The sequence below is a fragment of the Glycine soja genome, chromosome 18 (assembly GCF_004193775.1).
Source record: "Glycine soja cultivar W05 chromosome 18, ASM419377v2, whole genome shotgun sequence".
NCBI lineage: Eukaryota > Viridiplantae > Streptophyta > Magnoliopsida > Fabales > Fabaceae > Glycine > Glycine soja.
The window spans coordinates 10752676-10780501 of record NC_041019.1 but is presented as its reverse complement, the minus strand read 5'-3'; the positions used below and the strand labels follow the sequence as shown (position 1 = coordinate 10780501).

Genomic DNA, 27826 nt, shown 5'->3' with positions numbered 1-27826 from the left:
AACAGCCTATAAGCAAACTACATGTAGATGCTGTCATAGATATAGTAGTCTGGTTGATGTTAAGTTGCCTTTCTATCATAACAATGAAATTCAAATTCCAGAAAAGAAGATTGTTGAATAGCCACTACTAATTTGTGTGTTGGCAAGAAATTAAGAACTGCATTTAGTATATACTAGAAAAATACTGAAAATATGACAAAAAAAATACAATTCCATACTAGAAAGCAAAAATGAGAAAAAATTATCTATTACAACCTGTTGTGATCTGCAACATATACCTTGTCAACTCTAAAAAAATGACAAAATCTATTAACTGTTTGAGTGCATATTTTTACAGAATATAAGTGATGTTGATCGCAGGAGGGCATTATATCTTAAAAAATTGTTCACTCAAAGAAACTTAAAAAGAACTTTGACACCACAATTCCAACAGGGCTCTCGAAAAGATGAGATGGTGCAGGCCAACTGGCATATTGCTGGAAGATTATTTTGTGCCCATAGGTCTTTAGAGATCATGGCTTCACTGTACATATAATTCAAGAAAGCAGGCTTCAGTGAATAGTTAACTGAGAATTGTAATAAAATTAAGGACAAAAATGTAACACCTGGAAAGTACTCAAAGACATTACATATATTAAAATTTCAGCCACAAAATAGAATTTATGCTTCATAAGTAAATGCATTTCAAATTTCCTTATAAATGCAAAAATAGGAAATTTGTTATAATTGAAACTTCATTTTCATAATTTGTTATAAAATGTAGCATCTGGATTTGGTGCCTCTGGATGAATCCTAGAGTATGAAGCGACAATATACGCATTTTGTGAATGTACAAAAGATTAGGCAATGATTTGTGTCATATAACTGGCATCTGAAAAAAGGCTTACTTTGGCTTTGAATTATTATTTGGGGCATAATGGTTTCAGATGCCATCTTCTTGTTCCTCCATCTCCTCAAGAATAACATATTTGGCTGCAGAATCTCTTGAATGCTCTGCCACATCACTGCCATCAGCATGGCCCTTCTGAAGCTTAAGGTATCTGAATTTTTTTCAAAAAGTTAACCAACACACTTTAATGACTAGCATTAAATTGATAGGAAATATTACTATGTCTGAGAGAAACACCAGTTTGGCTTTGGTAAACAAGATAGCATGCGTACAGGATTTACATAGTAGCATGTTGTAATTTGAGCTCGTAAGTTACATTAGATCGAAAAACTTGTAGTTCCATTGTTTTACTTATTAACTTAGGCATATAAAAAGAGGTTTAATTATTTTTTTTTAAGTTTCTCTGATAAAGAAATATAGAAGAGTATGAAGAAGTTTGACCCAAGTTTTTTCTTGAACTAATAAAGAAACAAAAGGTAATAAATAAAAGAAACCATCTTATTTATTTTTTCAATTAAAGTTGAAATATAAATTAAAATATCTGACATATGTAATAAAAAGAAAATACAAAGATTCCCTTAAAAGCCATTAGCAAGCAAATCATGCAAAGACATAAATGACGACTCTAGTGCTCAGCATATGATGACTTACTTGTACCAATTAAACAAGCTGACACCAACCATAATAGTTAATAGGCCAAATCCTTTCAACCAAGTGAATTGATCATGAAAGTACAATACCGCAACCTACACAAAAACAACATAAAACCAGAATATTAAGTTCAAATAGATGTACAACCAGCAAACCAAGATGTCAGAAAAAATTAATATATATATGCGTGTGTGCGCTCATTCATTCATTCAATAAAAAGCATTATAAGAGTAGAATAATACATATCTATTACATTATACGAATAATGCACATCTATATGAGCTGATGTTGGAACTCAAGAATTGGTTATAGCTCAAGTTAAAATAACATGTCAAACTCCACTGCAGTAGAGAATTGGCAAATTACCCTAACTCAATAATAAAGAAAGTTAAATACAACAATCGACTGAAGTGTAAAAAAAATGACAGCTCTAATTAATTTTTTGAAATATCACAGCTGGACCCTAACATCAGGATCAAACCAAAATAAGAAATTTCTTTGTTTTAAGGTTTCTAGGTCTGTATGCTCCTTAAGTAATTTCTGTCTTATATGCACATCACATGTAACAAACATATCAATAAAAGAGACAAATTTGTAAATTTGTTTTTCCTATAACTACCAGTTCCATGAATGCTAATACCTTTTTTTTCTCCTTTTTTCATAAAATGAATGTTAATGTTTTGCCTAGCAAGGATCATAGTAAAGAAAATATCTTTGGCAAATGAAAGCATACAACAGCAACAGCAAAAGCCTTATCCGACTAGGTGAAGTGAGCTTGATAAATGAAAAACTATATGCTGCAGAAATGTAGTCCTGATACAATTACACCACAGAAGGGGAACTAGGTAATCTAGAAATATTTGATTGAATAATAAAATGCGCAGAATCGATAACCATATCAACAAATGGAAATCATCCCAAAACATAATTGATACCAATATGGTGACAGCCTCCTTAACAACCCCAGCTATTGTAACTGTGACAGCACTAGTTACTGAGACCAGAACATATTCTGTTAGTACCTGCAAGAAGATAAAGATCCAAATGTTGGTATGAAGAAAGATTGAAGTTAAATAATATGACTGTAAACAAAAGCCTGTTCAGGACAAGTCCAACAATAACTAACAAGTATAAAAACGTTAAATTCCTCCTTGAGTGTTGGGAGGCTGTTAGGAACCAAGAAATGAAATGAGAAAGAAAATAAAAAAATTTATTGAATAGGATGAGAAAAACAGAAAATAGGAGAGGAAATTCTCCTCCAAGGATTTCCCCTTCACAAAAGATTTCTCCTTCTTTCACAAAGAGCTAATGCTAAATCTACAAATCATAAGATCTCCCTCTCTCCTATCCTTCTTCCCCTATTTATATCTAATAACCCCTCTAACTGACTTACTAACTCATTAGTAGTCCCACCTTCCAAATTGCTCTGTTTTTCTGCTCGATCATTAATGCCTTCTTGACCATGATTGATAAAGTGGTGGGTTCGTAGAGTTTGATTTCTGCCCCAATGTCTTCCTTCAATCCGTTCACAAAAATGTCCTTTAAATGTTCTTCACCAACATTCTGCAGCATTTCTGCAAACCTTTCGAATTGCTCAACGTACTCTTCCACTGTTTCTTCTTGTTTAAGTGCAAGGAGGGCGGCAAAAGGGTTGAGAGTGGCTGAAGTTTGGAATCTTTCAAGAATGGCAACTTTGAAATCTTCCCATCCAATAACAGAATTGCAAGTTTCTCACCATTGGAACCAAGATAGCACCTTTCCATCTAGCGCCACCATAACTGCTTGAATTTTCTCTTCTTCCAGTATATCTCTCGTTTGAAAAAAGTGTTCCAATCTATTTATCCAACTATAAGCATTAGATTCCCCATCATATCATTCTGTTTTTCCTTCACCGTTGTGGTTTTGGATGTCTCTTCTTTATTGACGGAACCTTTGGGTGTGCCATCATCTGAATGCTTGTACAAATTTTCCATCAAGGCTTCTAGGTGCGCAAAACGTGTTTTAAGTTGTTGTTGTTCTGCATCTCGGTTTTGTCGGTCCTCCATTAGCATCTCCAAAATTCTCTCCATTGTGTCTGGATTTTAAGAATTAGATCGAGTTGTCACCATTGTTGGCAACAAGCACCGGATCGGTGCTCTGATACCAAATTGATAAGAACAGATAAAAAATGGAATAGATTTGAAAAGATGAAATAGAAATTTTTATAGATAATTTGAGATATTTTATTACACAGGTTTTCGAGAGCCTGTCTCTCCACAATTCAGATTCTTCCTAATTCCAGAGTGTCTTTCCCATTCTGGTTTACTTCTATTTATATTACATCTAATGGACACAATTATTCTGAATGGTTGTGACTGTTTCCAAGGGTCATGCCCCCTTGATTCGCATCTCTTGACCTTGCAACCCTGGGGCGGATCATAACGGTTGGTTGTGACTGTTCCCAAGGGTCATGTCCCCTTGATTCACATCTCTTGACCTTGCATCCCTAGGGCGGATCATAACGGTTGGTTGTGACTGTTCACAAGGGTCATGTCCCCTTGATTCACATCTTCTGACCTTGCACCTTTTGGGTGGGTCGTAACTGTTGGGTGGTTTGCACCCCTTGGGTGTTGTGCGCCCTGCTGCTGGTGGTCCATGGTTATTGCTTCTCTTGCTCGCTGTTTGTGGGTGTACACCTTGGTGATGTGTGGCTTATGCTTATGCTTATCAACACCCTTCCTAAAAATCAACCTTGTCCTCAAGGTTGGAATTTGAAAACTGGAATTTCACACTGAAACTTCCTCAAGTTTTCTCCGATTGCTGGAAGACAACTGCACCCCTTGTAACTTAACTGGGAACGACCCACTGCCCCTGCAAGCAAACTGAGGTCCAGCAGCTTCGGTGGTGGGAGGGACAAGGGCGGACTCCATATAACTTTAATCACCATGACTGACTCAGTACATTCCTTCTGCCTTAGCTCCACTGCTGAGCTGTCAGCCATAGATGCAACAAAGTTTAATGCTAAAGGCTGACACAGCAAGTTGAAATTCCATGATTCCAATGCCATTGATGTTCCAACCACCTTCATGATCGAATTTGGGTCCAAGAGTGATTTATGTTTCATCATAACAATCTTTTTATGGAAACTTGAAAAGAATGAGGCTCAGTTGTATCACCAGCTTCAACTTCCTTTTTGATCAAACCTGTTATTGGGTTATCAAGAAACTCGTCTTCGCAGCCCACATTCGTCACTCCATTTTCCTTGTGCTTCTCCCTCTTTATCGATGGATCAACTTCTTCCTCCATAACCTTTTCAATCTTTATTTCTCTTGCTAATTTTGCTTCATCACTTTTGGTTTCTTCTCCACCACAAAGGGTGTGGTTCTTGATTACGGAACCTTATTTATTTCTGTTTTCTGATTTCAAGAACTGTAATGGATCACTGTCACACTCAAAACTATTACCCTTTAAATTAGTTCCCCCTTCTATGCTTCTATTAAAGCTGGAAAGTTTCACCTTTCTTGTCCAAGAACTAGCCTTTGCTTCACTGCATTCTGACTCACTTCCCTCCATGCTATTTTTGTCTTGTTAAGAGGCATGAGAATCAACTTCTTCATTCAATATCTTGCGCAGCATGTGTTTCAGCTCTGAAATGTTGGTCCTTTCTTTCAAGAACTCTGTGGAAGTCTCCCTTTTTTTCATGTGGGTTTCCGTCTCAATTTGTTCTTCTTTCTTCATGATACTTAATCTTTTTTTGTGTGGGTTACCATAGTGATCTCCGGATCTTTTCATCAAAGCTGTGGAAAATGACTCCCAATCTGAATCTGGGTTCTTTTGGCCCCAAATGTAGAACCAACGCATCACAACACCCTCCATGCTCATGAATGCATATTGCAGCTTATGGAATGAAGGAATTTCTTGTACCTCAGAATTTTTCAGCCCCAACAATCCAACCAATTGGATCTGTCCCCATGAACGCTGGCAGCTCCACCTTCTTAGACCAAATGTGCATTTCCTCCATCTCTAACATTGGCTCTCCCTTGAAGATCCGGCAGATTGGACCAATCGTTAGAAACCAAGAATTGAAATGAGAAAGAAAAGAAAGAATTTCATTGAATAGGATGACAAGAATAGAAAATAGGAGAAAAAACTCTCCTCCAAGGGTTTCCTCCTCACAAAGGATTTCTCCTTTCATAAAGAGCTAATGCTCAATCTACAAATGATAAGATCCCCCTCTCTCCTATCCTTCTTCCCCTATTTATATCTAATAAACCCTTCTAACTAACTAACTAACTCATTAGTAGTCTAACTATATTAACTAACTCTCCATTCTCCTTATATCCTAACAAAGGCCTGGAAAGAGAGTTAAAAAAACATACATACATCTTAAAGGGAATCTACAGTCTTACCATAAAAAAGGCAAGTGTGCCACCAAGAAGCATCAGCAAGCAACTTCGAGTAATATGCAATGAATTATCAAAGTACTTGTTTTCTCGGAATTCATCCCATGGATCTAATGCAAGAGAAAGAAGGGCAGTTGCTGCTGCCATTACTGGACTTACATAACTCATCAGGACAAGTGGATTTTTCAGACCTGAAATCATTTGAAAAGCATATATTCTTTTTATTAAAATATAACAGCACTTGCAAAATTCTAGTTGGAAAGGAAACTTGGGCCCACAAAAAAAAAGATCAATGCTAGATGGAGTGAGAATTTAGAAAGCAGGAAACACTAGTCTGGACTGGAATATGCCAATATAAAAAGTTAGCCTCACTAAGTCTTCAAATAAATAATCACACTCTATATTTTAGAACTTCATGGCCCACATCAAGTACTATGAGTGCCCTGTGCTCTCTTGATCTGATTTTGGTCTTTCCCTTTTATTCTTGATTTGGGGGATGTAAGGAGGATTCCTGATCCTCCTGTATCAGTCTTCCCTTTTATTGAATTCTTTTATCAAAGGATATAGATCAATTTCTTGAATATTCAAATCAACAGTTCCATATGTTATTTTCTATTTATTAACTACATGTATTAATTTCTTCTGGAGCTTCATATTCAATAACCCTGCACGTAAATGTAAGTTTCCAGAATTGAAAAATATATTGATTGCAATGTAATTCAACTTTGAAGTTTATTAAGGTAAGTTAATCAATCCGGTCTAAAGGGTAGTAGCTTAAAATATATTTGCAAGACTAAGCGAGGACTCTATGCAAAGAAAAAATAAATACTAGGCATAATGTGCCATTTTCTGAACCTGATATTTTACACTATTCGGTAATAGAAATGAATGAGTATTCAGAAAGGGCAGAAAGAATACATAGTCAATAAAAAATTCATAAACTGGTGGAAATTAATGTCAGATTTATGAATTGATGGACGAAAACCAACAATAAATAAGTTTAAAAACATCAAATAATTCTAATTAACTGAAATTGTTCACCCCCAAAATATCATATAATTTAACAAGATTAATATTTTCAACAAATTATTGACATGAAGTTATGCAGGGCACATACCGTAGGCTTCTTTCTTTCAATTTGGTTTTCAGTTCAACACGAATGGCAAGAATGTAAATCAGGTTCCAACCCAACAAAATGAAGTAATGTATCAGAATGTATGGTTAACAGAAGCAGTAAAAATAAGAGCGTGAATGTGTTTGTGTGTGTCCGTGTTTTGTGTACATAGACATGTAGCTATCAAATATACACAGAAATGAAAATGCAAATACATTACAATACCTGCAAAAGGATCTGAGTCATACACCAACGAAACCCAGACATAACAGCAGCAAGCATAACAAGTACAAATCCCCAGAAGTCAAACTCTGTCTCTTTTGCAACTGCAGTACACCAAAATAAAATTAAAGCTAGAAGGTTTGAATTCTATATGTCGTATAAATTCCTAATTTGATAAGTCTTGGTTGAACATTAAAGATAAAGATTCATTTGGAGGGGGGGGGGGGATGCTAACAGTAACAAAATTATAAATTGAGAACCTTTCAACTCATAATTTTTTTTATCACTGTTCCAAAACATTACTGGAAAAAACCAATACTTTCAACTTTTAAGTGATAGAGAATTCCAACAAAAATATGAAGTAAAATCTTTCACACCAAAAATTCAGAAATATATTGAATGAGCCAAGCATAGATGGAAACATCCATGATACGGATCATGCTTATTCTTGGAAGGTGCCCTTGCTCTATACTTAATCATTGAGCTCGTAGGAAGCCAAACTGGCTTAGGTGCTCTGTATTCTTGAGTGAAAATAAATGCATAATGAAATAGCAGATATGATGGGTGCCAGAAATGTAAGAAAGAAAACACAGACAGAGGTTCTTCAATGGATCTCTTTCCTCCCAAATCTTACCACTCAATTATTTCTCCACCTCTAAATCATCTCATCGTTTCTTTTGTGTACCCCCCTTCCACCTCCCATGAAAGAATGTACTCTATATCTAAATACCACCTCCCTGCTCATGTGTACACTCTGTACAGGCAGTTACTTTGGAGCCACCCGTCCTACCTAATATCCTTACCCAGTTCATTCTGGCTCTCTTGAGCTTTTAATCCAATATCCTTCCCTTTATCTCTTAACACTTTAATAATAGGAGGAAATTTTTCATATAACTACCGTAGAAGTGAAGGAAGATATAATACCTGTTAATAATATGCCAACTGAAATGATTAAGATGATGCCTGATAGTTTAACACTTGGTGTCTCCAACCTTCCAACCAAAAAGAGACATAACCAAACATGCAATCATTTGAGGGGAAAAAAAAAGAGATAGCAGCACAAAAAATATAACAAAAATTAGAAAATACAGAAATCTTAATTGAAATAACTGTTAGCATGACAATTCTTAAAATATTTCCACCTGCTTACAGAACAAATAACTATTGCCGAATGTAATGATTAGTGATTACAATACCTAATGTCTTCCAGGTTATGCAAGACTTCAAAATCAAAAGAGTGTTTTCATTAAAGCAAAACACCTTGATAGGAAAGGAACCATGGCCCAACATGATACTACTGTGGACATTAATGAAAGGCCCAAGAGGAAGATTATTCCACCAAAGCATCTAGAAGACTAGGTCTGAGGAAGCCTTAACCAATTCTGTTATGAGGGGTGCTGTGTTGGCACTATAGTATTGGCTGGCTTAGATTTTAGGAATATTATTGTTGGCACATTGTCTGCCATTTGCATTCTGTTATTTTACTGTCAGCATCTGTGTATGCGATGTATATTAAAATGTACGCATTATGAAGAAGGCAGGAAAATATTATCCCAAATTCTATTCTTTTATTCTTGGGAGGTCCCTAGTCCTCAAATTCTAGGAATTGTTACTGTGATCCTAAAAGCTTTGGTGCTTTCATTGAGCTCAATGGCTGATCTACTCATTCCAAATCCAATATGGACCACATCGAAGAGGCCATCACTAAACTCACCTCAAATCAACTCACCCTCACCGCCATTCAAAACACCATGAACACCAAAATCGACAAACTCCTTCAAAAAATAGCCCAACTAGAAACCAGTCAACACTCCCCTACCTCTTCCACTGCAAACCAATGTTCTATCCCCTCCTCTCCCAACCCTCATCGCATGAAATTGGAGGTGCCCCGATTTGACGGTACTAACCCTTTGGGTTGGATCTTTAAGATCACCCAATTTTTTGAATATCACACCACCCCTGACCACGAATGCCTTACCATCGTTTGTTTTTATATGGAGGGTCCTGCTTTGGCTTGGTTCCAATGGATGACCCGCAATGGTCAAATTGCATCATGGTCCGGCCTCCTCCAAGTGTTGGAAGCTCGCTTTGCTTTGTCGTAGTACGAGGATCCGACAGGGGCTTTGTTCAAACTTACGCAGAGCGGATCCGTCAATGATTATCTTTTTGAGTTTGAAACCCTTGCCAACCGCATCATTGGTTTACCTTCTCCCTTCCTATTGAGCTACTTCGTTTTTGGATTATCTCCCGAGATTCACCGTGAAGTACAGGCATTACAACCCTTGTCATTGATTCAGGCGGCAACTCTTGCTCGACTCCAGGAGAAAAAGTTCAATGACAATCGTCATGCGCTCCGCGGTAAACGTCCGTCCTTATCGTTACCCATACTTCCAGAAGCAAGAAATCGAAAATCAAGTTGATTGTAAAACGGGATTATTCGCCCAAGCACAAGCCCCTTCTCATCTCCTGCTCTCCTGGTCAAGAAAAAAGATGGTACTTGGAGATTTTGTGTGGATTACCGCACTCTCAACGTGATTACGGTGAAGGACCATTTCCCGATTCCCACGGTGGATGAATTGTTGGATGAGCTCAGCGGCGCTTGTTGGTTTTTGAAATTGGATCTCTTACAGGGGTACTATCAGATTTTAATGAAGGACAAAGATGTGAGCAAAACAGCGTTCCGGACACACCAGGGTCACTACAAATTTTGAATCATACCTTTTGGCCTGTGTAATGCACCATCCTCCTTCCAAGCAACTATGAACAGTACATTCAAACCTTACTTGTGTAAATTTATTATTGTCTTTTTTGATGATATATTGATTTATAGAAGACCTTTAAGGAACACTTGTTCCATCTAGAAAGAGCATTTCAGGTGTTACTTGAAGGCAAGTTCTTCCTCAAACTGTCCAAGTGTTCCTTTGCTTAGCGCCAGGTCGAATATTTGGGATATCTTGTTTCTGAACATGGGGTTGAACCGGTTCAAGCAATACAACAGTGGCTTGCTCCCCATTCCCTTAAAGCTCTACGGGGTTTCTTGGGTTTGATGGGCTTCTATTGGCTCTTCATCAAAGGCTATGCCACCGTTGTGACACCTTTGACACAACTTCTGACGAAAGACCAATTCGGGTGGTCCTATGACATGCAACGAGCTTTTGATGCCTTGAAGGACGCAGTGAGTAAGGATTCGGTCCTGCTTCTCCCAAACTTCTTTGTTGTTTGTCTTAGAAACACATGCATGGGGGTAGGAATAGGAGCAATATTATCTCAGCAAGGCCATCCCATTGCATTTTTTAGTAAACCATTTTGTCCAAAACTCCTCCACGCCTCTACATATGTCCGAGAGTTTTTGCCATTACTGCTGCTGTTAAAAAATGGCGCAAGTATCTTCTAGGGCATCACTTCACCATTTTCAAATCATCGTAGCCTCAAGGAATTAATGTCTCAGGTCGTGCAAACCCCGGAGCAGCAGATGTACTTGGCTAGATTGATTGGGTATGACTACTCAATCTAATATCGTTCTGGCAAATCTAATTTAGTTGCAGATGCGCTATCTCGAATTCCTAAGACTCCTACTGCAAAGTTACTCATGCTGTCTATGCCCGGTTTCACATTTTTGCAAGAGCTCAAACGAGAATTGTATTATAATGCTGATTTTATCTCATTCCAGGAAGCTATTCAGCGTGATCCCGCTGCTCACCCTGATTTCACCGTTACTCAAAAGCTGATTCTTCAGAAAGGAAGTATTTGGTTGCCAAAAGGGCTTCCTTTCATCAAGATATTGTTGGATAAATTTCACAAAATTCCCACAGGAGGACATGGGTACCACAAAGACACTAGCACATTTGGGGGAAAATTTCACATGGCCAGGAATCAGAGAAGATGTCCAGCAATTTGTGGCAGCTTGCCTTGATTGTCTGCACACTAAGTATGAAACACAGAAGACTGCTGGATTACTATGCCCACTGCCCATTCCTTCTAGCCCTTGGGAAGACCTGTCCTTGGATTTCATTGTGGGCTTACCTGCCTACCATGGACATACTACCATATTGGTAGTTGTGGATCGCTTTTCCAAAGGAATTCATTCAGGCATGCTGCAGCCCCATTACACTGCCCATAAGGTTGCTCTCCTTTTCATGGATATTGTTGGTAAAATTCATGGTATGCCACGCAGCCTAGTTTCAGACCGTGACCCATTATTTATCAGTCATTTTTGGCAAGACTTGTTCAAAATAAGTGGGACCAAGTTATGCATGAGTTCAGCATATCATCCCCTATCTGATGGGCAGACAGAAGTGCTGAATCGTGTTGTAGAGCAATATTTGCGGACATTTGTGCATAATAAACCATCTTCTTGGGGAAAGTTTTTAATATGGTCTGAGTGGTCTTACAACACATCCAGGCATTCTGACACTGGCACTTCTCCTTTTGAAATTACCTTTGGCAAGAAACCCCCTAGCATTCCACAGTATCTTGTTGGTGTCTCTACGATTGAAGCGGTTGATGACTTCTTGGCCAGCAGAGATGCTGTGTTCACTAGTTTGAAAAAGAAACTTATGAAAGCTCAGGAAAGTATGAAGCAATTTGCAGATACTCATAGAAGGGAGGTGAATTTTCAGGTCGGGGATTGGGTTATGGTCAAACTACGACCCCACAGACAAATATCAACTACTGATGCACCTTACTCCAAGCTTGCCAAGTGTTTTTATGGTTCATTTCAAATATTGGAGCAAATTGGCAAAGTGGCTTACAAACTCCAATTACCGGAAGGGTCTCGAATTCATTCTGTTTTTCACAGCTCCGTTCTCAAACCATTCCACAAATTGTCTGAAGATTCGATTTCCCCTGTGGCATTACTTGAAACAGAAGTTGACAACCAACCTGTGATCACACCTCTTGCTATTATTAATACTCGTTGGGATCACTCTACTGCTGAACCCCGCTTGATGGTACTGGTTCAATGGGCAGGCCTGTCCCCTGATGATACCTCATGGGAAGATTGGGCTAGTTTGAAAGCTGATTATCACCTTGAGGACAAGGTGTTTTTAGATGGCATAGAGGATGATAGGAAAGGAACCATGGCCTAACATGATATTACTGTGGATGTTAATGAAAGGTCCCAGAGGAAGATTATTCCACCAAAGCATCTAGAAGACTATGTCTGAGGAAGCCTTAACCAATTCTGTTATGAGGGGTGCTGTGTTGGCATTATAGTATTGGTTGGCTTAGATTTTAGGAATATTATTGTTGGTACATTGTCTGTCATTTGCATTCTGTTATTTTACTGTCAGCATCTGTGTATGCGATATATATTAAAATGTAAGCATTATGAAGAAGGCAGGAAAATATTATCCCAAATTATCTTCTTTTATTCTTGGGAGGTCCCCAGTCCTCGAATTCTAGGAATTGTTACTGTGATCCTAACACACCTACAAATTATCTTATTGATTTAGCTGCTTAAATTTTAGAATGTTTAACATTTATTTCCATAACCAGAGTGGTTACAAAGACAAAATGACAGGGAATGCACCTGAAAGCAAAAGCAAACAGAAGGAGAAAAATTGGAGCAGCAGATTTACACTGCAAGAGAAAAGGAAAGGTAAATAAGAAGAGGAATAGTTACTTCCACTAAAACGAGGGAAAAATGAAGAATCCAAATCATTGTACATGAAAAATAGGAGAAATGACAAACCATTGTAGCAAATGTGACAGAGATGAAAACTAGAGATGCATTGCTCAAGTTAACATCCATCGCAGTTCCAAAAGCAGTTGGTACAACTGTTAAAGGCAAAGTCCATCTGTGGCATTAGTTGATATAAAAGTTAATGTAATAAGTGGTGAGAAATCTGCAGAAAAAGCGTGCTTCAAGAAAAGAATAACAGAAAAAATGGAACATCCAATCATCTTGGGAGTTGTTAAATCATTTCATATCGCTAGCCAATTTGTGCATTTCAATGAAAAGAAAAGCAGATACTAAAATCAGCAAACAACAAGAATTGACTATTAGGCAATAATTCAAAACTGGAATATAGGTGAGTTTCCACTAGGGAATTACTAAAAAAGATCTTGTGGTGAATAATATCCCTCAGAATTTGGTTTTTAATCAAGCCAAATGTGAAGGTTATTGTAGAAGAAAGAATAACAGAAAAAACGGAACATTCAATCATCCTGGGAGTTGTTAAATCATTTCATATTGCTGGCCAATTTGTGCATTTCGATGAAAAAACAGATACTAAAATCAGCATATAACAAGAATTGATGATTAGGCAATTATTCAAAACTGGAACGTAGGTGAGTTTCCACTAGGAAATTACTAAAAAAGATCTCATGGTGAATAATATCCCTCAGAATTTGGTTTTTATTCAAGCCAAATGTGAAGGTTAATGTTGTTTGCTGGAACATAGGTGAGCTTCCATATTGATAAACAGAAGTATGGGAGTAGTTCCACAAAACTAAAAGTCGGGTATTTTTCTGTCTGACAATAAGACCGTTGTATTAAAAGGTGTTGGAGATGTCAATAAGACCATTCATGTGTCTTCACCTAACTGAGAATGCTACAGCAAGAACCATTATAAAATTGAACCAGAATAAGTTGTCAGCGTTATTGACTATTAGGGATATGTTTGGATTTCCAATGGGAGGGTGAAAAAATATGTTTGAGTAAAATCAGTTTGGTTTGGGATCATGTTTGGTTACTCCTCAAAAGTATGTTTGAGAGTAAAAATTTTCCTGCAAACTCAGTTTTGGAAAAGCAAGACTTGGGATAATTTTAACTTTTAAGTTTGCAAACTTAAGCTTGACCCAAACTTGAGTTTGCAAATTTTAATCCAAACACACACTAGATAGATGAGTGTCACCACTCAGTCCTCTCCAACAACTGCCCTTGAATATGGCTTAATGCTGTCATGTTTGGTACAGAATAAAGATTCCACAGAATGAGAATGGAATAACGATGGAATGGAATGAAATGATCAACTGCTAATCTCCATTCTCCAGTTAGGAGGTTTTTTTGTTTGGTTGAGGGAATTAATGTGGCATAAATTAAAGTTCAACTAAATAACAAAAATGCCTCTCATAAGAAAATAAAAATATTTCACTTTCTCCCTTTAATCTTATAGGTATAAGATGAATGTATATTTTTTGGATTAATGTTCAAGTTTAATTTTTTTATAACTCGATGACAAAATATGAGGAAGTGCAAAAATTTTATTTGAGAGAAAAAAAATAAAACGTGTAAATTGTCATTTGAAATATTGGTACAATAAAGACTTCAAAATTTATCATATTTCCATTTTTTAAATATTTTAGTGATAACACACTATATTTATCATGGATTTAAGTGGGTTAAATATAACAGGTAAAGGTAATAGTTATCATTTTGTGAAATCGAAGATATGTAGTGAACAGAAAAATCAAATTTTATTATACAAGGCATAGAATCCCGATCCCACCTTGCTAGGGAGGAATGGGTTTTATTCCCCATTTCTGGTTCTAAGGAATGAGGCATGATATGGAATCTCCATTCTGCATTTCCATTTTCCTGACAAACATGGGTATTCCCCATCTCATGGAATGGGACAGCACCATTCAGATTTCTTCTTATAGTGATGCATAATTTGGGAAAAGATGTTTGAATACAGGACGAGGTAGAGATAGGATTATTGCAAAAGATACTTAGCAATATAAATAGCAACAGTGCTGTAGAAGTTCCAGTCTTCTAGATGAAACTAACAAAAAGAAAGGATTGATTTGCCAAATTTCAATATTTTTGTACTCGTCATGTAATTAACCAAGCAAAGGGTGATAAGTTGAGCTAATTTGTCTCGCCATGTAAACAGTCACTCAACCTACAAGCATGAGAGTGAAGTATGTTTGACTCAGTCTTTATTCCAAGCCACAAAAATATTACATGTCTGGCCAACAGTACTACTAGTATCTAAATATTTGAGTAGAAACACAATTCTTATTTTTAGAAGAATTATCACCACAAAGAATTACAAATTATTTTAAATCAAAACTAGCAGTGTAAATGCAACTGATGCCATTCTGCATTTACAATAGTCATTAAGCTATATGAAAAATTATTACCCAAAATTAAGAAATTACAGCATTGCACATCTAATCCACGTAATAAAGTAGTGGGCAGATTTAAAACCTATGATAGCAAGAATGAGATTGAGGAATTGAAAATTTACCTCTCAAAAAGTAATCCCCCCATGAAATGACAACATTAGTCTCAAATTTGTGAGACCAAAACCAGGTGATAAATTTTGATAACACAGCTTGCATTGTGAAGTGGATAGTATTCATTAAAAAGGGAGCTGGGAACTTTCCCATATGATCTCCCAATAGACTTTTATTATACCTGTTCAAACAGTTTAGAATAAGAAATATAAGGAAAAAAAGGATTTGCATCACAAACACTAAACAAGATAAATACACCAGCGAAGACAAACAGGGTAAACAAGGAACTTACAGGGTCAAAAATAGACTGGAAGTGTACCACATAAGTATCAAAAACAATGTCTTCAATATATTTGCTGCATGAATAGGATTCTGGAAGCTTTTTCCCAATGACCCATCACCACCCACAGAAATGTAGGAATCAACACCTTTTGTTCCTCTTTCAGACTTATCCTCAATGTCAAAAGACACATACTTTTCGGATCCATTACCTCTCCGATGAACAGAATCATCATCCATGGTACCAATACCGTTCATTTGCATATTCCTCAGCTGAAACTTTTGGTGAAAGAATCTCTCTCTATCTAAAGATCTGCTCAGCAGCTCATTCTTTTCAGGAAACGGTAACTCAAAATCGGAGTCATCTTCTACACCAGCATCTTCATTACCTAATTGCTGATCCAAATGGATCCTTCCATCATCATCACACCAACGTGAAAATGAAAGTTCTCTACGAATGCCAGGACCTAGGCTTTCACTACCCACATCATCAATCACTGTGAACTCAACATTCTCAGAATCCAATTCACTCTGTACCATCTCCTATTGCATATCAAGCTATATCCATGTATATACTCTTCCATCCAGCTTATGTTTAATATCATCACTTGCCACCAAATCCAGCAACATAAGTAAACTTCGTCGCATAACACAGCTAGTGCATGGACCACTGATCAGGCACAGGACCTGCTTCTATAATTGAATCATCACGTGGGGACCAACCAATACTCAGTATGTAAAAACAGGTTATCTTTATATCAGTCCAAAAGAAGAACCAGCTCCAGAGCTCTTAGATAGCTACTCTATAGTTAGGGTTGGATTGAACTGAAGACAAGAACTTTGACTGTACAAGTACTACAAGTCAGAATTTCATAACAGATGGCTAAATCTACCCATAAATCATAATTAAATTCAAACAAAACGATATTACAATACAAACTGCTGAGAAAGCATAGAGGAAAACATAACAATTCTTCAAAATTTAGATTGAATTTGAAATTGATTCAAAATGCTACAAACCCCTCAACTACTTATAATCAAGGTAAGCCCCAAACTGCAATAATAATTAGAAATACTAAGAGAATTTAATCAAAACTATCCTTTTCAAGACAACAAAAAAAAGGCAAATACAAAGTATGGGTTGTTCTGCACTGCCATTTTTCAACCGACCCAAAATCAGCTCATAGTCATCAACCATGAAGCTGAATAAAAAGATCATTACTTTGATAAAAGGTGAGGGAGATAAGCACCCATTTGAGCTAAATTTACCTCGTACAAGTCAAAAACGAAGAAACTCCATAAAAATGAAACCATTGAGATCAAACACGGGCTCTTGATCATACCCATCGTGAAAATTTGATTGTAAAATTAAATTTTAATTTTCAGGAAGCATGGGACAAACCTGGGGATGATTGATTGAGAAAGAGAGAAAGAAACAGATCTGAATTTGCACGCTTTGGATCTGAAGCTTGGTTTTGATGGAAAGGTGCGTTAGGCGTTTTGAGGAATTGGTTTGAAGATTATTGTCTTGCACCACAACAACAGAGAGTCACCAACCTCTTGTTAATGTCAATGATTATCGATTTTATTGCCCGCTAATTAAAAAGTAATCTTTTGATTTTGGGTTATTTATTCGGCACATAACTAACGTTTATATATATATATATATATATATATATATATATGATATAGCTTTGCATCCAACTTTTCTTTTATTTGAAGTAAAAGCTTTGCATTCAATTTGGAGAAGTGGTTTGGACAACTCAGTCGGTGGAAGAGGTACAAAATTGGTTGACAAGATTTTCAGGTGTGTGTGTTTGACTGAGTGGCTGGGTGGATATACGGACTGGACTCAGGTCCTTGATCGGTGCGTTAAGTTTTATGTTAAAATTTACCTCTCTAAGTTAGGTTGTTATTATTATTTTGATATGGTTAAAATATTGGTATATTTTAATTCGATAGATTTTAACTTAAAAGTGAAATTTTTGTTTTTTAATTTTATACATTTTTTCACTTTTTTAAAATATTATTTTATAAAAAATATTCTTTTCAAATTAATATTTTGGTTCGTAGGCCAATTTATTTATATGTGAATTTTTATCGGCTGGATATGAATCTTAAAAAAAGGTTCATTTATTTTATAGACCGGACTTATTCGACCGCCTATAATGTGAGTTTCATTGGACATTTACTACCACTATTTTATTGTTTTTATTTTAATTCTAGAAATCTATTTGATATTTTTTAATTTCAAAAATTATTATAGCATGGTCTAGTAATTTTAAAGATTAAAATAATAATTTGCTTTAGGATAACATTTATTTATGAGAGTCGATTATATTTAAATCAAATAAAATTAATGTAGACAACATAGTTTTTCCTCCAAATATTTAATACATTGCATATTTAAGATTGAGATTTAAGATCATTGATTGAATAGAAACAATCTTATACCAGTTAATATGAGTTTAGTGAATTTTTTTTAATCCTTATATTCTAAAATAAGTTATGTTTAAGGTATTTTTGTAAAGATGAAGAAAAATAATAAATATTTTAATGAGTAAAACAATTTTATTAATATATTTTTTGTTGATTGTTGAAAAATAGTAATAAATTATACTAATTACTAGATTTTATACCGTGCATTGCACGTGATTTTTTAAATTATATGTTCTTTTATATTTTATTTAATTATTTTTAGTTTTTTAAAAATATATTTCCATAAATAAAATTATCAATTGTCAAAATGTTTAGTAATATATTAAATATAATTATAATAAAGTTAAAGAAGATGGTTAATTAAAATTTTAATTAAACCTATTCAATCTTTAAAATGTTTTAGTAAGATAAATAAGATGTAAATTCAGATTAAGAAAAATCATCAAGAGAGACAATAAAATGATAAAATTCAATGGAGAGATGAAAGTAAATGATGATGAAATTCTTGAAGACCAGAAACATAAGAAGGAGAATAGTGTCTAGTGGAATAGTTTTGATAAACAAAAATGGAACGTGCAAATAAAAAGTGGGAGTGATTACAATGAGAAAGTTAAGAAAATAAATCAAACTAATGAGAAATTTATAAGAGGAAGAGAGAAAGAATGAGTCAGTTGCTCATGGTTAATTTGTTTTGGTTTTAAAAATAATCTAAAACTGATTCTTATCTAAAACTTCTTTAAATCCAGTATTTTGTTTGAATTAATTTAAAATAAATTTGGAAAAGTTGTACATGATCCTGTTTTGGTTTAAAATGTGTAACTCCAGTCCTATCATGACCATTAATAATCGCTATTCATTATATAATTTTGAATGCTGGTATCCGTTTCCTTTAAATTAACTTCTATGATTTAAGTAATTAAATTAGGCTGTTTAAAATTTTTGTATAACTTGTGTAATAATATCATTATTCTACCTAATTTATCCTCCATAATCGTAAATCTAATTAAATTAAATTAAATTAATAGTTGTTATTAATTTAATATTTTAATCAAATCAAATCAATGTCTCACAATTCTGCAAGTCTCATTTAGATATAGGTGTGGTGCATTTTTCGTTTGCAAGTATACATATTTTTTCACAAATAAATTGGCCTGTGGAGTTCAACATGTCTGGAAGCACAAGAGAAAGTTATTTTGTTGATATGGTTACCAGTATCCGATACTGGTTATTCGTAGCATTATTATACTCTCTTTATTCATTGCACGTTGGTTATTTGTCAGCATTGGTCTAACTTATTATGTATTTGTGCATTACTCTAAAATTATATTGGATCAAATCAATAATTATTGTCAAATTAATTAAAATATCAATCTAAAGATTCATATATGTTAAATTTCTTTAACATATATTGAATCAAATAATGGTTATCGTCAAAATAAAATTTTAATATAATGGCTCACAATTGTGCAAGTCTCTTCCAATTTAGTATAAATATTAAATAATAAATTATTGTATATGTCTATATCTATATATCTATATATATTATATTTGTATAACCTATTTTTGAATTAATTATATTCATAACTTAATTAATAATATATTAGATATAATGATAATTATTATTATTGTTAGTATTTTCTTAGAAATATAACATGAAATCTCTTGGAGTTTTAAGATTATAAAAAAAATCTAATTTAATAGTTCTATAATGTTTAAGAAAATATTTTACCAAAAATTTATATTCAATCAAATCAATGATGTTGACAAATTAATAAAACATATCTAATAGTTCTAAAATGTTTAAGCATTAAAAAAAATGCATTGAATCAAATCAAACAGTCTAGTCAAATGAATAAAAAAAAATCTAATGATTCTAAAATGTTCAAGATTTTTAAAAAAAAAATGCATTTAATCAAATTAATGAGGGTTGTGAAATTAAAATATCCATCTAAAGACCCACAAATATTTAAGTATGCTAAACATTTATTGAATCAAATCAATGATTGTTGTCAAATTAGAATTTCAATCAATTAGTTGACAAATGTTGAAGTATGTTAGACATTTATTAAATCAAAACAATGATTGTAATGAAATTTAAATTTCAATCCAACTGTTTAAAAAAATTGAAGCTTCCTTTACATATAATATTCTTTTACCAAAAAATCAATTGAATCAAATCAATGGATGTTGACAAATTAATAAAACAAATCTAATGGTTCTAAAATATTTATGCATTTTTTTTATAAATAATTACATTGAATCAAATCAATGGGTGTCGTCAAATGAATAAAAAAATCTAATGGTTCTAAAATGTTTGGAATTTTTATCAATGATTGTTGGCAAACTAAGAAAACAAAACTAATGGTTCTAAAATGTTCCAGAGTTGTTTATAAGAATAAAAAATTGTATTTAATGAAATCAATGGTTGTTGTGAAATTAAAATATCAATTTAACGACTCACAAATATTCAAGTATGCTAAATATTTATTGAATCAAATCAATGACTATTATCAAATTAGAATTTTGGTTAAATAGTTGACAAATGTTGAAGTATGCTAGACATTTATTGAATCAAATCAACGGTTGTGGTGAAATTTAAATCTCAATCCAATAGTTTAAAAATTTTCAAGCTTCCTTTACATAATTTTTTTTACCAAAAATTCAAATTGAATCAAAATCAATGGATGTTGGAAAATTAATAAAACAAATCCAATGGTTCTTGTTCAGTTTTGGAGATGGAGATCCAGTTCAGAGAAGATTGTTCCAAGACTCAGTTGTAAGAGCAAATTCTGACACAATGGAGCCAGGCGAATCCAACAGTGGTGTTATGGAGCCTATAAACACTCTGACGCTCAAGTCGATAAACATTTTAGATTGGGTAAGAGAATGAATTAGAGGTAGTTACATACCAACAATTCACGCCCTTTATACCATGCTTTAGGCAGGAAAATCAATTAGCCAACTGTCGCACGTGCCTTCCGGCTGTCATTGGTATAGGCACATGTTTTTGTCCTAAGATCATGGTATTATGTGTCCCTCCTTGATTCTTTGCCAAGAAGGTCAACACCATAGTTTGAGTATTGATAATTCTCGGCTCAACCTTCTCGGTAATTAGTGATTCGAGCCCAAATAATATTTTAAATTACTTATCGCTAGATTACTTCCAAAATATTTTCCCCCAAGTAGATTGCTTTTATTGTAGAAGTTGTCGACTTACAAGATTCAAACACTAGTTTACTCATTGCTAGATTACTGCCACAATAGTTTCCCTCAAGTCGGTTGCTTTTATTGTAGAAGTTGTCGACTTACAAGATTCAAAAGATTAAAAAACTAGTTTACGTGTCGCTAGATTACTGTTAGATCAGCAAGTTAACCAACCCTAGAATCAAGGAATGCCATACATATCTCAGTCTGTTATCAGTTTCAATTATGTTTGCTTTGAATTGTAGATAACATATCTGGTTGTTATTATACCAGGTTGTTACAAATCTAAACAGCCTTATCTCATTCATGTGATCCTTATGTATAAATACACTCCCAAAGCAATAGAAAAAGTGTGCCATTATTGTTTCAATTCTCTACATGGTATCATACTTTTCTTAGCTTAACAGCACCTCGATCCTCCCTCGAATCAGCCGCCATGCCCACCACTAACCCCACCTCTTCCAAATCATCCTTCCTCCTTAATGCTTCCATCACTTTCAAATTGTCTCGTGCTAATTACTGGGCTTGGAAACGTCAAGTCACCACCCTCCTCTCTCCTCTCTGGTATCCAAGTCATGGGCCACATTGACGGAACTATATCGTCTCAATCACCCACTATAGTCCAAGATGGATCTTCTACTCTCAATCCTCAATACACCAATTGGTTCACTATTGATCAATTGATCATTAATCTCCTTCTCTCAGCCATGACAGAGGCAGACAGTCTCTCTTTTGCCTCGTATGATACGGCTCGATCTCTATGGGTGGCAATTGAAGCACAATATGCAAACAGTCTCGCTCCCACATTATGTCAATCAATAACCAACTGCAACGTTGCACAAAGGGAGACAAATCAATAACCGATTACCTATTCCCACAGTACCACCTCCATCCCCCGCACCTCGTCGTGTCACCAGATCAATGAATCAAATACAAAAACCTAACCCCAAATACCTTCTCACTACCAAACATCCTCTCCCTTCCTCCATTGAACCAACATGTGTTAGTCAGGCTCTCAAGTCTAGTGACTGGCGTGATGCTATGAGTAAGGAGTTTGATGCTCTAGTCCAACAAAGAACGTGGGACCTTGTACCTCGACCTCCAAATATCAATCTCATAGGATGCAAATGGGTCTATAGAGTTAAAAGAAAGGCCAATGGTGATATTGATCGATATAAGGCCAGACTAGTGGCCTAAGGCTTTCATCAACGACCTGGGTTGGACTTTACTCAGACTGTCAGTCCTGTTGTTAAACCAACGACGGTCAGATTGGTTCTCTCCTTAGCCCTGCGAAATAACTGGCCACTTTGTCAACTTGATGTGAACAACGCCTTCCTTCATGGTTCCTTAAGTGAGGAAGTCTACATGCAAACAGCCTCCAGGCTTTATCCATCCAGAAATGCCTTATCATGTTTGTTGTCTATGAAAGTCAATTTATGGCCTCAAGCAAGCACCACAGGCTTGGTTTCAGACCTACGAGAGTTCCTTTGTGACTATGGGTTTGTTAATTCGAAATTTGACTCCTCTCTGTTCATTCTAAGAATTGCAGATTTTGTTTTATACACACTTGTGTATGTAGATGATATTATAATTACAAGAAACTCCTCCCGCAAAGTTGATGAGTGTATTGCAGCACTTGCTAAGACCTTCTCTTTCAAAGATTTAGGGAACTTACACTATTTTCATGGTGTTGAGGTAATTCCTACAACCATGGGTTTATTCCTCAGCCAACATAAGTACATTATAGACCTTCTTGAGCGAACCAAGATGGATGAAGCCAAGTCTGTCCTCACTCCAATGTCAACCAGCATTCCCTTGTGCAAGGATGATGGTTCCCCAAGCACTGATGTCACCTTCTACAGAAGCACCATTGGCAGCCTCCAATACTTGTCCATGACCCGGCCAGACATTGCTTTCTCAGTAAACAAGCTGGCCCAATCCATGCAACGACCCACTGTCACACATTTGACAGCATTAAAAAGGCTTATTCTCTATCTTAATGCTTCTTCGCTATCTTAAGGGCACCTTTTTCATGGGTTGTTGCTTCAGAAACCAAGGTCCTCTTCCCTCATTGCCTACAGTGATGCTGATTGGGCTGGAAACAAAGATGATTTCATCTCTACCTCTGCATATCTTGTATACTATGGCTCCAACTTGATATCTTGGAAATCCTCCAAACAACGAGCTGTAGCCAGATCCTCAACGGAGGCTGAATATAGAGCTGTTGCAAATTCCTGAATTGTTATGGATCCACTCCTTATTGACTGAATTAGGTGTCACCATCCCCAAGTCTCCATCACTTCTTTGTGATAACTTGAGTGCCACCTACCTTACTCACAATCGTATGAAGCATATCTCCATTGACATTCACTTTGTTCGAGACTTGATCCAGGAAGGAAAAATCAAAATTCATCATGTTTGCACAACTGACCAACTTGCTGATTGTCTCACCAAACCTTTTTCGAAGACTCGCCATCAACAATTACGAAACAAGATTGGTGTCACTGATGGGACCCCACTCTTGTGGGGGCGTGTTAGATCAGCAAGTTAACCAACCCTAGAATCAAGGAATGCCATACATATCTCAGTCTGTTATCAGTTTCAAGTGTTTGCTTTGAATTGTAGATAACATATCTGGTTGTTATTATACCAGGTTGTTACAAATCTAAACAACTTTATCTCATTCATGTGATCCTTATGTGTAAATACACTCCGAAAGCAATATAAAAAGTGTGTCATTATTGTTTCAATTCTCTACAATTACCTCCATAATAATAGTTGCCCCAAGTCGGCGACTTTTATTGTAAAAAGCTATCAACTTATAAGATTTGATTCCATCAATTATATGCTCTTATTTTTGGGTGCAGTCTCTCTATCTTCAACTGCCTAGCGGTTATTGTTGGGCTCAATGTATCTTTAATCATTTGAATTTTGAATATTCGCGCTCTTATTCCTATTCTTCCATGTGTTATGGCAGTTTAAAATCCCATTGATATTATTCGCACATGTGTCACGATGGTTTCATGCCCCTTAGAGTTATTCATATATTACCATCCTTCCCCATTTTTTTTCTTTCTTCGATCATAGGATTTCTTAGAGCAAAAATTTCCCTTTCTTCATCACCCAAGTATTGTTCCTTGTTCTTCGACCTTCGTCCTTTGATCCTTGCTCTTGTTGTGCCTCCATTCGTTGGGCTAGTGGATTGAAGCTTCCTTCGTATTCTAGAGTTTTACCCTAAAAAAGGTACATCCTTCCCTTTTTTTTTACTTTCTCATAATTTCTAGGATTTATCTTCCTCTAGTGATGGTTTGCATTAAGACTACTGGAAATAAGAAGAAAAGGGGCAGTGGTTTTCAACCCTCCACCACTGAAATTCCCCATGCTTTTGGAACACCCCAATCTACCACTAATATGGGTCCGCCCCCTGTGGATAGCAGTGCTACTCACCAAAGGTGGTTCCATTCCTCTTAGGCTAATCGCCATTTTAATCCCGACTTTAACTCTTGCCCTTCTCCTAAGGAACTTCTAAGAAAGAATAGGAAAAAATCTGTTAAATTGAGCTAGTGGTCCTTCACTTGTCGGTGTTCCCAAATCTTAGGAAAAAGAGGTTCTGAGAAGTTATATAGATTTTATAGGGAATGTCTTAGGGATATCAAAATAGACCCTAGTCTTGACGAGATCCTAGAGGTTGCTCGAAGCATGATGGACTTTCCTCAATATATGGAATTTTCTTCTTCTCAAGATTGTTGATCCCTTACTAAAGAAGAATTCCTGAAACTTGAAGCTGATTTGATGGAAATTGGCGCTAATGCCAGTCGTGAAACTGTTGAGGACCATGCAATGGCTATTTGTCAATTTCCTCCTTATAATATAACCATGGCCTCTTAAAGTGAATATTCTACTTCTGACAGGGATTGTGTTTCAACCATGGTTGGAGAGGCTAGTGAATTAACTTCCAACTTGGTAGTTACTCCTATTCCCCCTAGAATTAAATGCATTAGCGAGAGCATTCGAGGAGTTAGATCAATTTGTAGCCCCTAACATATGGATCAACTAAGATCTTTGTGCCTTTCCCAAGATGGGGATGACGAAATTTGGATTTTAACACTTCCCAATCCAAATGACCGTATTTGTTCTCAAGGACCAAGAAATGAAGATGTTGGTCAACCTGCTAATGAAAACATATCGGATTCTAACTACTACAACTCATCAAATGAATCTTGCAACTCATCAAGCAATGGCGATAACAGTGAAGATTTGATTTATATTCAATTGAGAACAAAAGTTCGTTGTCTGAGATAATTGTCACTGGAATCTCAAATCTACATATGATATTTTTCCAGTAAAACCTTTTCCCCCTATCTGTCGAGATGGTTGCGACTAGTTCTACTTCTACCCAATTGGTAAAGTAGTCCACGACTACTATAAAAAACTTGATTTTTCCTAGAGCAAGAGGAAAAGGACCCAGAATATCCACTCACCATATATGGAATGACCAGGGGCTTGTTACCAGGTGTAGGTTTTCTAGCGGTGCTTTATGTAAGTCGACGTATCTCTGAGGACTGTCACTTTTTTCACAAATTTCATGCAGTCCCCCTTTAGTGTCGGTCAATAGTACCATGCTCTGGCGACTTTGGTTGCTAGGGATCTTCCCCCGATATGAGTACCACAAACTCCTTCGTGCACTTCTCTAGTGATGTATTCTTCCTCTTGTGTTGTTAGCCTTTGAGCAAAGGAAACGAGAATCCTCTCTAAAATAGTTGGTCGTCACGAGCAATGTATCTACTTGCATCATTTTAGAGGATTTTTTTAGCTTCATTAGGCCCGTCCAACAACACATTTTCTTCAAAATAAGCTTTTATGGGAGTCATGCACGATTTTTCCTATGTGATCGTACAAACCTTCAAGTCATCAATGCTTAGGTGACTAATGATCTCTTGGATGACTGACCTATTGTTCCCTGGTTTCTTTATGCTAGCTAGCTTTGCCAACAAGTCCACCCGACTATTATGCTCTCTCGATACACGGACCAACTCAAAGGATTCAAATTTCTTTTTTCTTTCATTGGCGATGTCTTGGTATTTTAAAAGTTGGGGATCCCTAGTTTGGCAGTCGACATTAACTTGCTCTGTTACTATGGTGGATTCACTTTTGGCCCTTAGGTTTTTTGCACCCACATCTAATGCAAGTCTCATCCTAGCCAATAGTGCCTCATACTCTTGTTAATTGTTGTTGGCTTTGAAGCCAAACTTTAAGGACTCTTTTAACATGAGCCCATCAAGTCCTTCCAAAATAATGCCTCCCCCATTGCCGAACAGTAATGATCAATCTACTAAGAGTATCTAATTTCCTTCTTCCTCCTTTTTCTTCATACAACAGGGTTATCAGCTCCACCGCAAAATAAGCCAACACTTGAGCTTTTATAGCCCCTCCTTCTTTCATAGGAAACATCAAATTCTGACAACTATATTGGCCTAGCCACAATTTTCCTGCTAGGTTCGACTTTCGCAACATTTTCTTAACTAGTAGCTCTGATTTGATCATGATAAAATGGCTCTAAATATATGGTTGAAGTTTCTTGGTTATGACCACTATGGTCAATTCCGCCTTCTTTATCTTCTAATACCTCAACTCGGCTCCCAACAATGCCATACTCACAAAATAGATGGGTTTTTGCTCTTAATTTTGCTCTTGAACTAGCAAAACATTGCTTGGTCAACAATAGATAGGTACACGAGGATCAACCCACCCGGTTATGGCTTTGTCAAGATGGATGGGGTGGTGAGAAATTCCTTGAATTGTTTGAAGGCATCCTTACAATCCGCCATCCATCAGAAGCACTCATTTTTCCGAAAGCACTAGACAACTAGCTTAAAAAAGAAGATGAAATCTCACCAGCACTCATCAAAAGCATTGAAGATTCTCATGTATCTATTGTCATCTTCTCAGAGAACTATGCTTTGTCAAAGTGGTGCTTGGAGGAACTCAACAGGATTCTAGACTACAAGAGACACCAAGGAAAGATTGTGATACTTGTGTTTTACAACATAGATCCATCGGATATGAGGAAGCAAAAAGGAAGCCATGTGAAAGCATTTGCAAAACATAACGGAGAACCTAAGTGCATCAAATGGAAAGATGCTCTCACTGATTAATTTCTTTTCATTTGTACTTGCTAACTTCTAGTACTATTACATGCATGCAAGCATACTTTTGTAGTATAACAACTTTCGTGGAAGTTTGCTTCAGTAGTTTGTCAAGTAGAAAAATAGGGGCATTGATTTTCTTCTCTAAGTCATTAGATTTTCATTTCCCAGTTTTGTTTCTTTCTCTACTTCACCACCATATTGATCATATGTATAATCATTTGTATAATTATGTTTTTTTTCTTTCTTTTGAATTTGTTAGACTTATAACACGTCATTTTTTTTTTGTTGGCCTTTTCATATGCTAGGAATGAAT

At 35.8% G+C, this 27826-nt stretch overlaps 1 protein-coding gene across 2 annotated transcripts; it reads right to left on the bottom strand.

Annotated features, from left to right (window-relative positions):
• Nucleotides 1-191: 191 nt before the first annotated feature.
• On the bottom strand, nucleotides 192-17387 carry LOC114395688 (probable sugar phosphate/phosphate translocator At1g06470). 2 transcript variants are annotated; one of them, XM_028357519.1, is made up of 13 exons: nucleotides 17124-17377; nucleotides 15735-16565; nucleotides 15454-15623; nucleotides 12951-13036; nucleotides 12789-12838; nucleotides 8183-8250; nucleotides 7262-7362; nucleotides 7040-7052; nucleotides 5929-6113; nucleotides 2476-2562; nucleotides 1541-1635; nucleotides 888-1040; nucleotides 192-523 (listed from the first exon to the last, which is right to left on the bottom strand). In XM_028357519.1, the coding sequence occupies exons 2-12, from the start codon at nucleotides 16259-16261 to the stop codon at nucleotides 923-925; spliced, it is 1500 nt and encodes a 499-aa protein (XP_028213320.1). In that variant the 5' UTR covers nucleotides 16262-16565; nucleotides 17124-17377; the 3' UTR covers nucleotides 192-523; nucleotides 888-922. The 2 variants fall into 2 exon arrangements, with proteins under 2 accessions (XP_028213320.1, XP_028213321.1); XM_028357520.1 differs by lacking the exons at nucleotides 192-523; nucleotides 888-1040; nucleotides 1541-1635; nucleotides 2476-2562 and adding an exon at nucleotides 3718-5558 and having other exon boundaries at nucleotides 17124-17387.
• Nucleotides 17388-27826: the final 10439 nt, after the last annotated feature.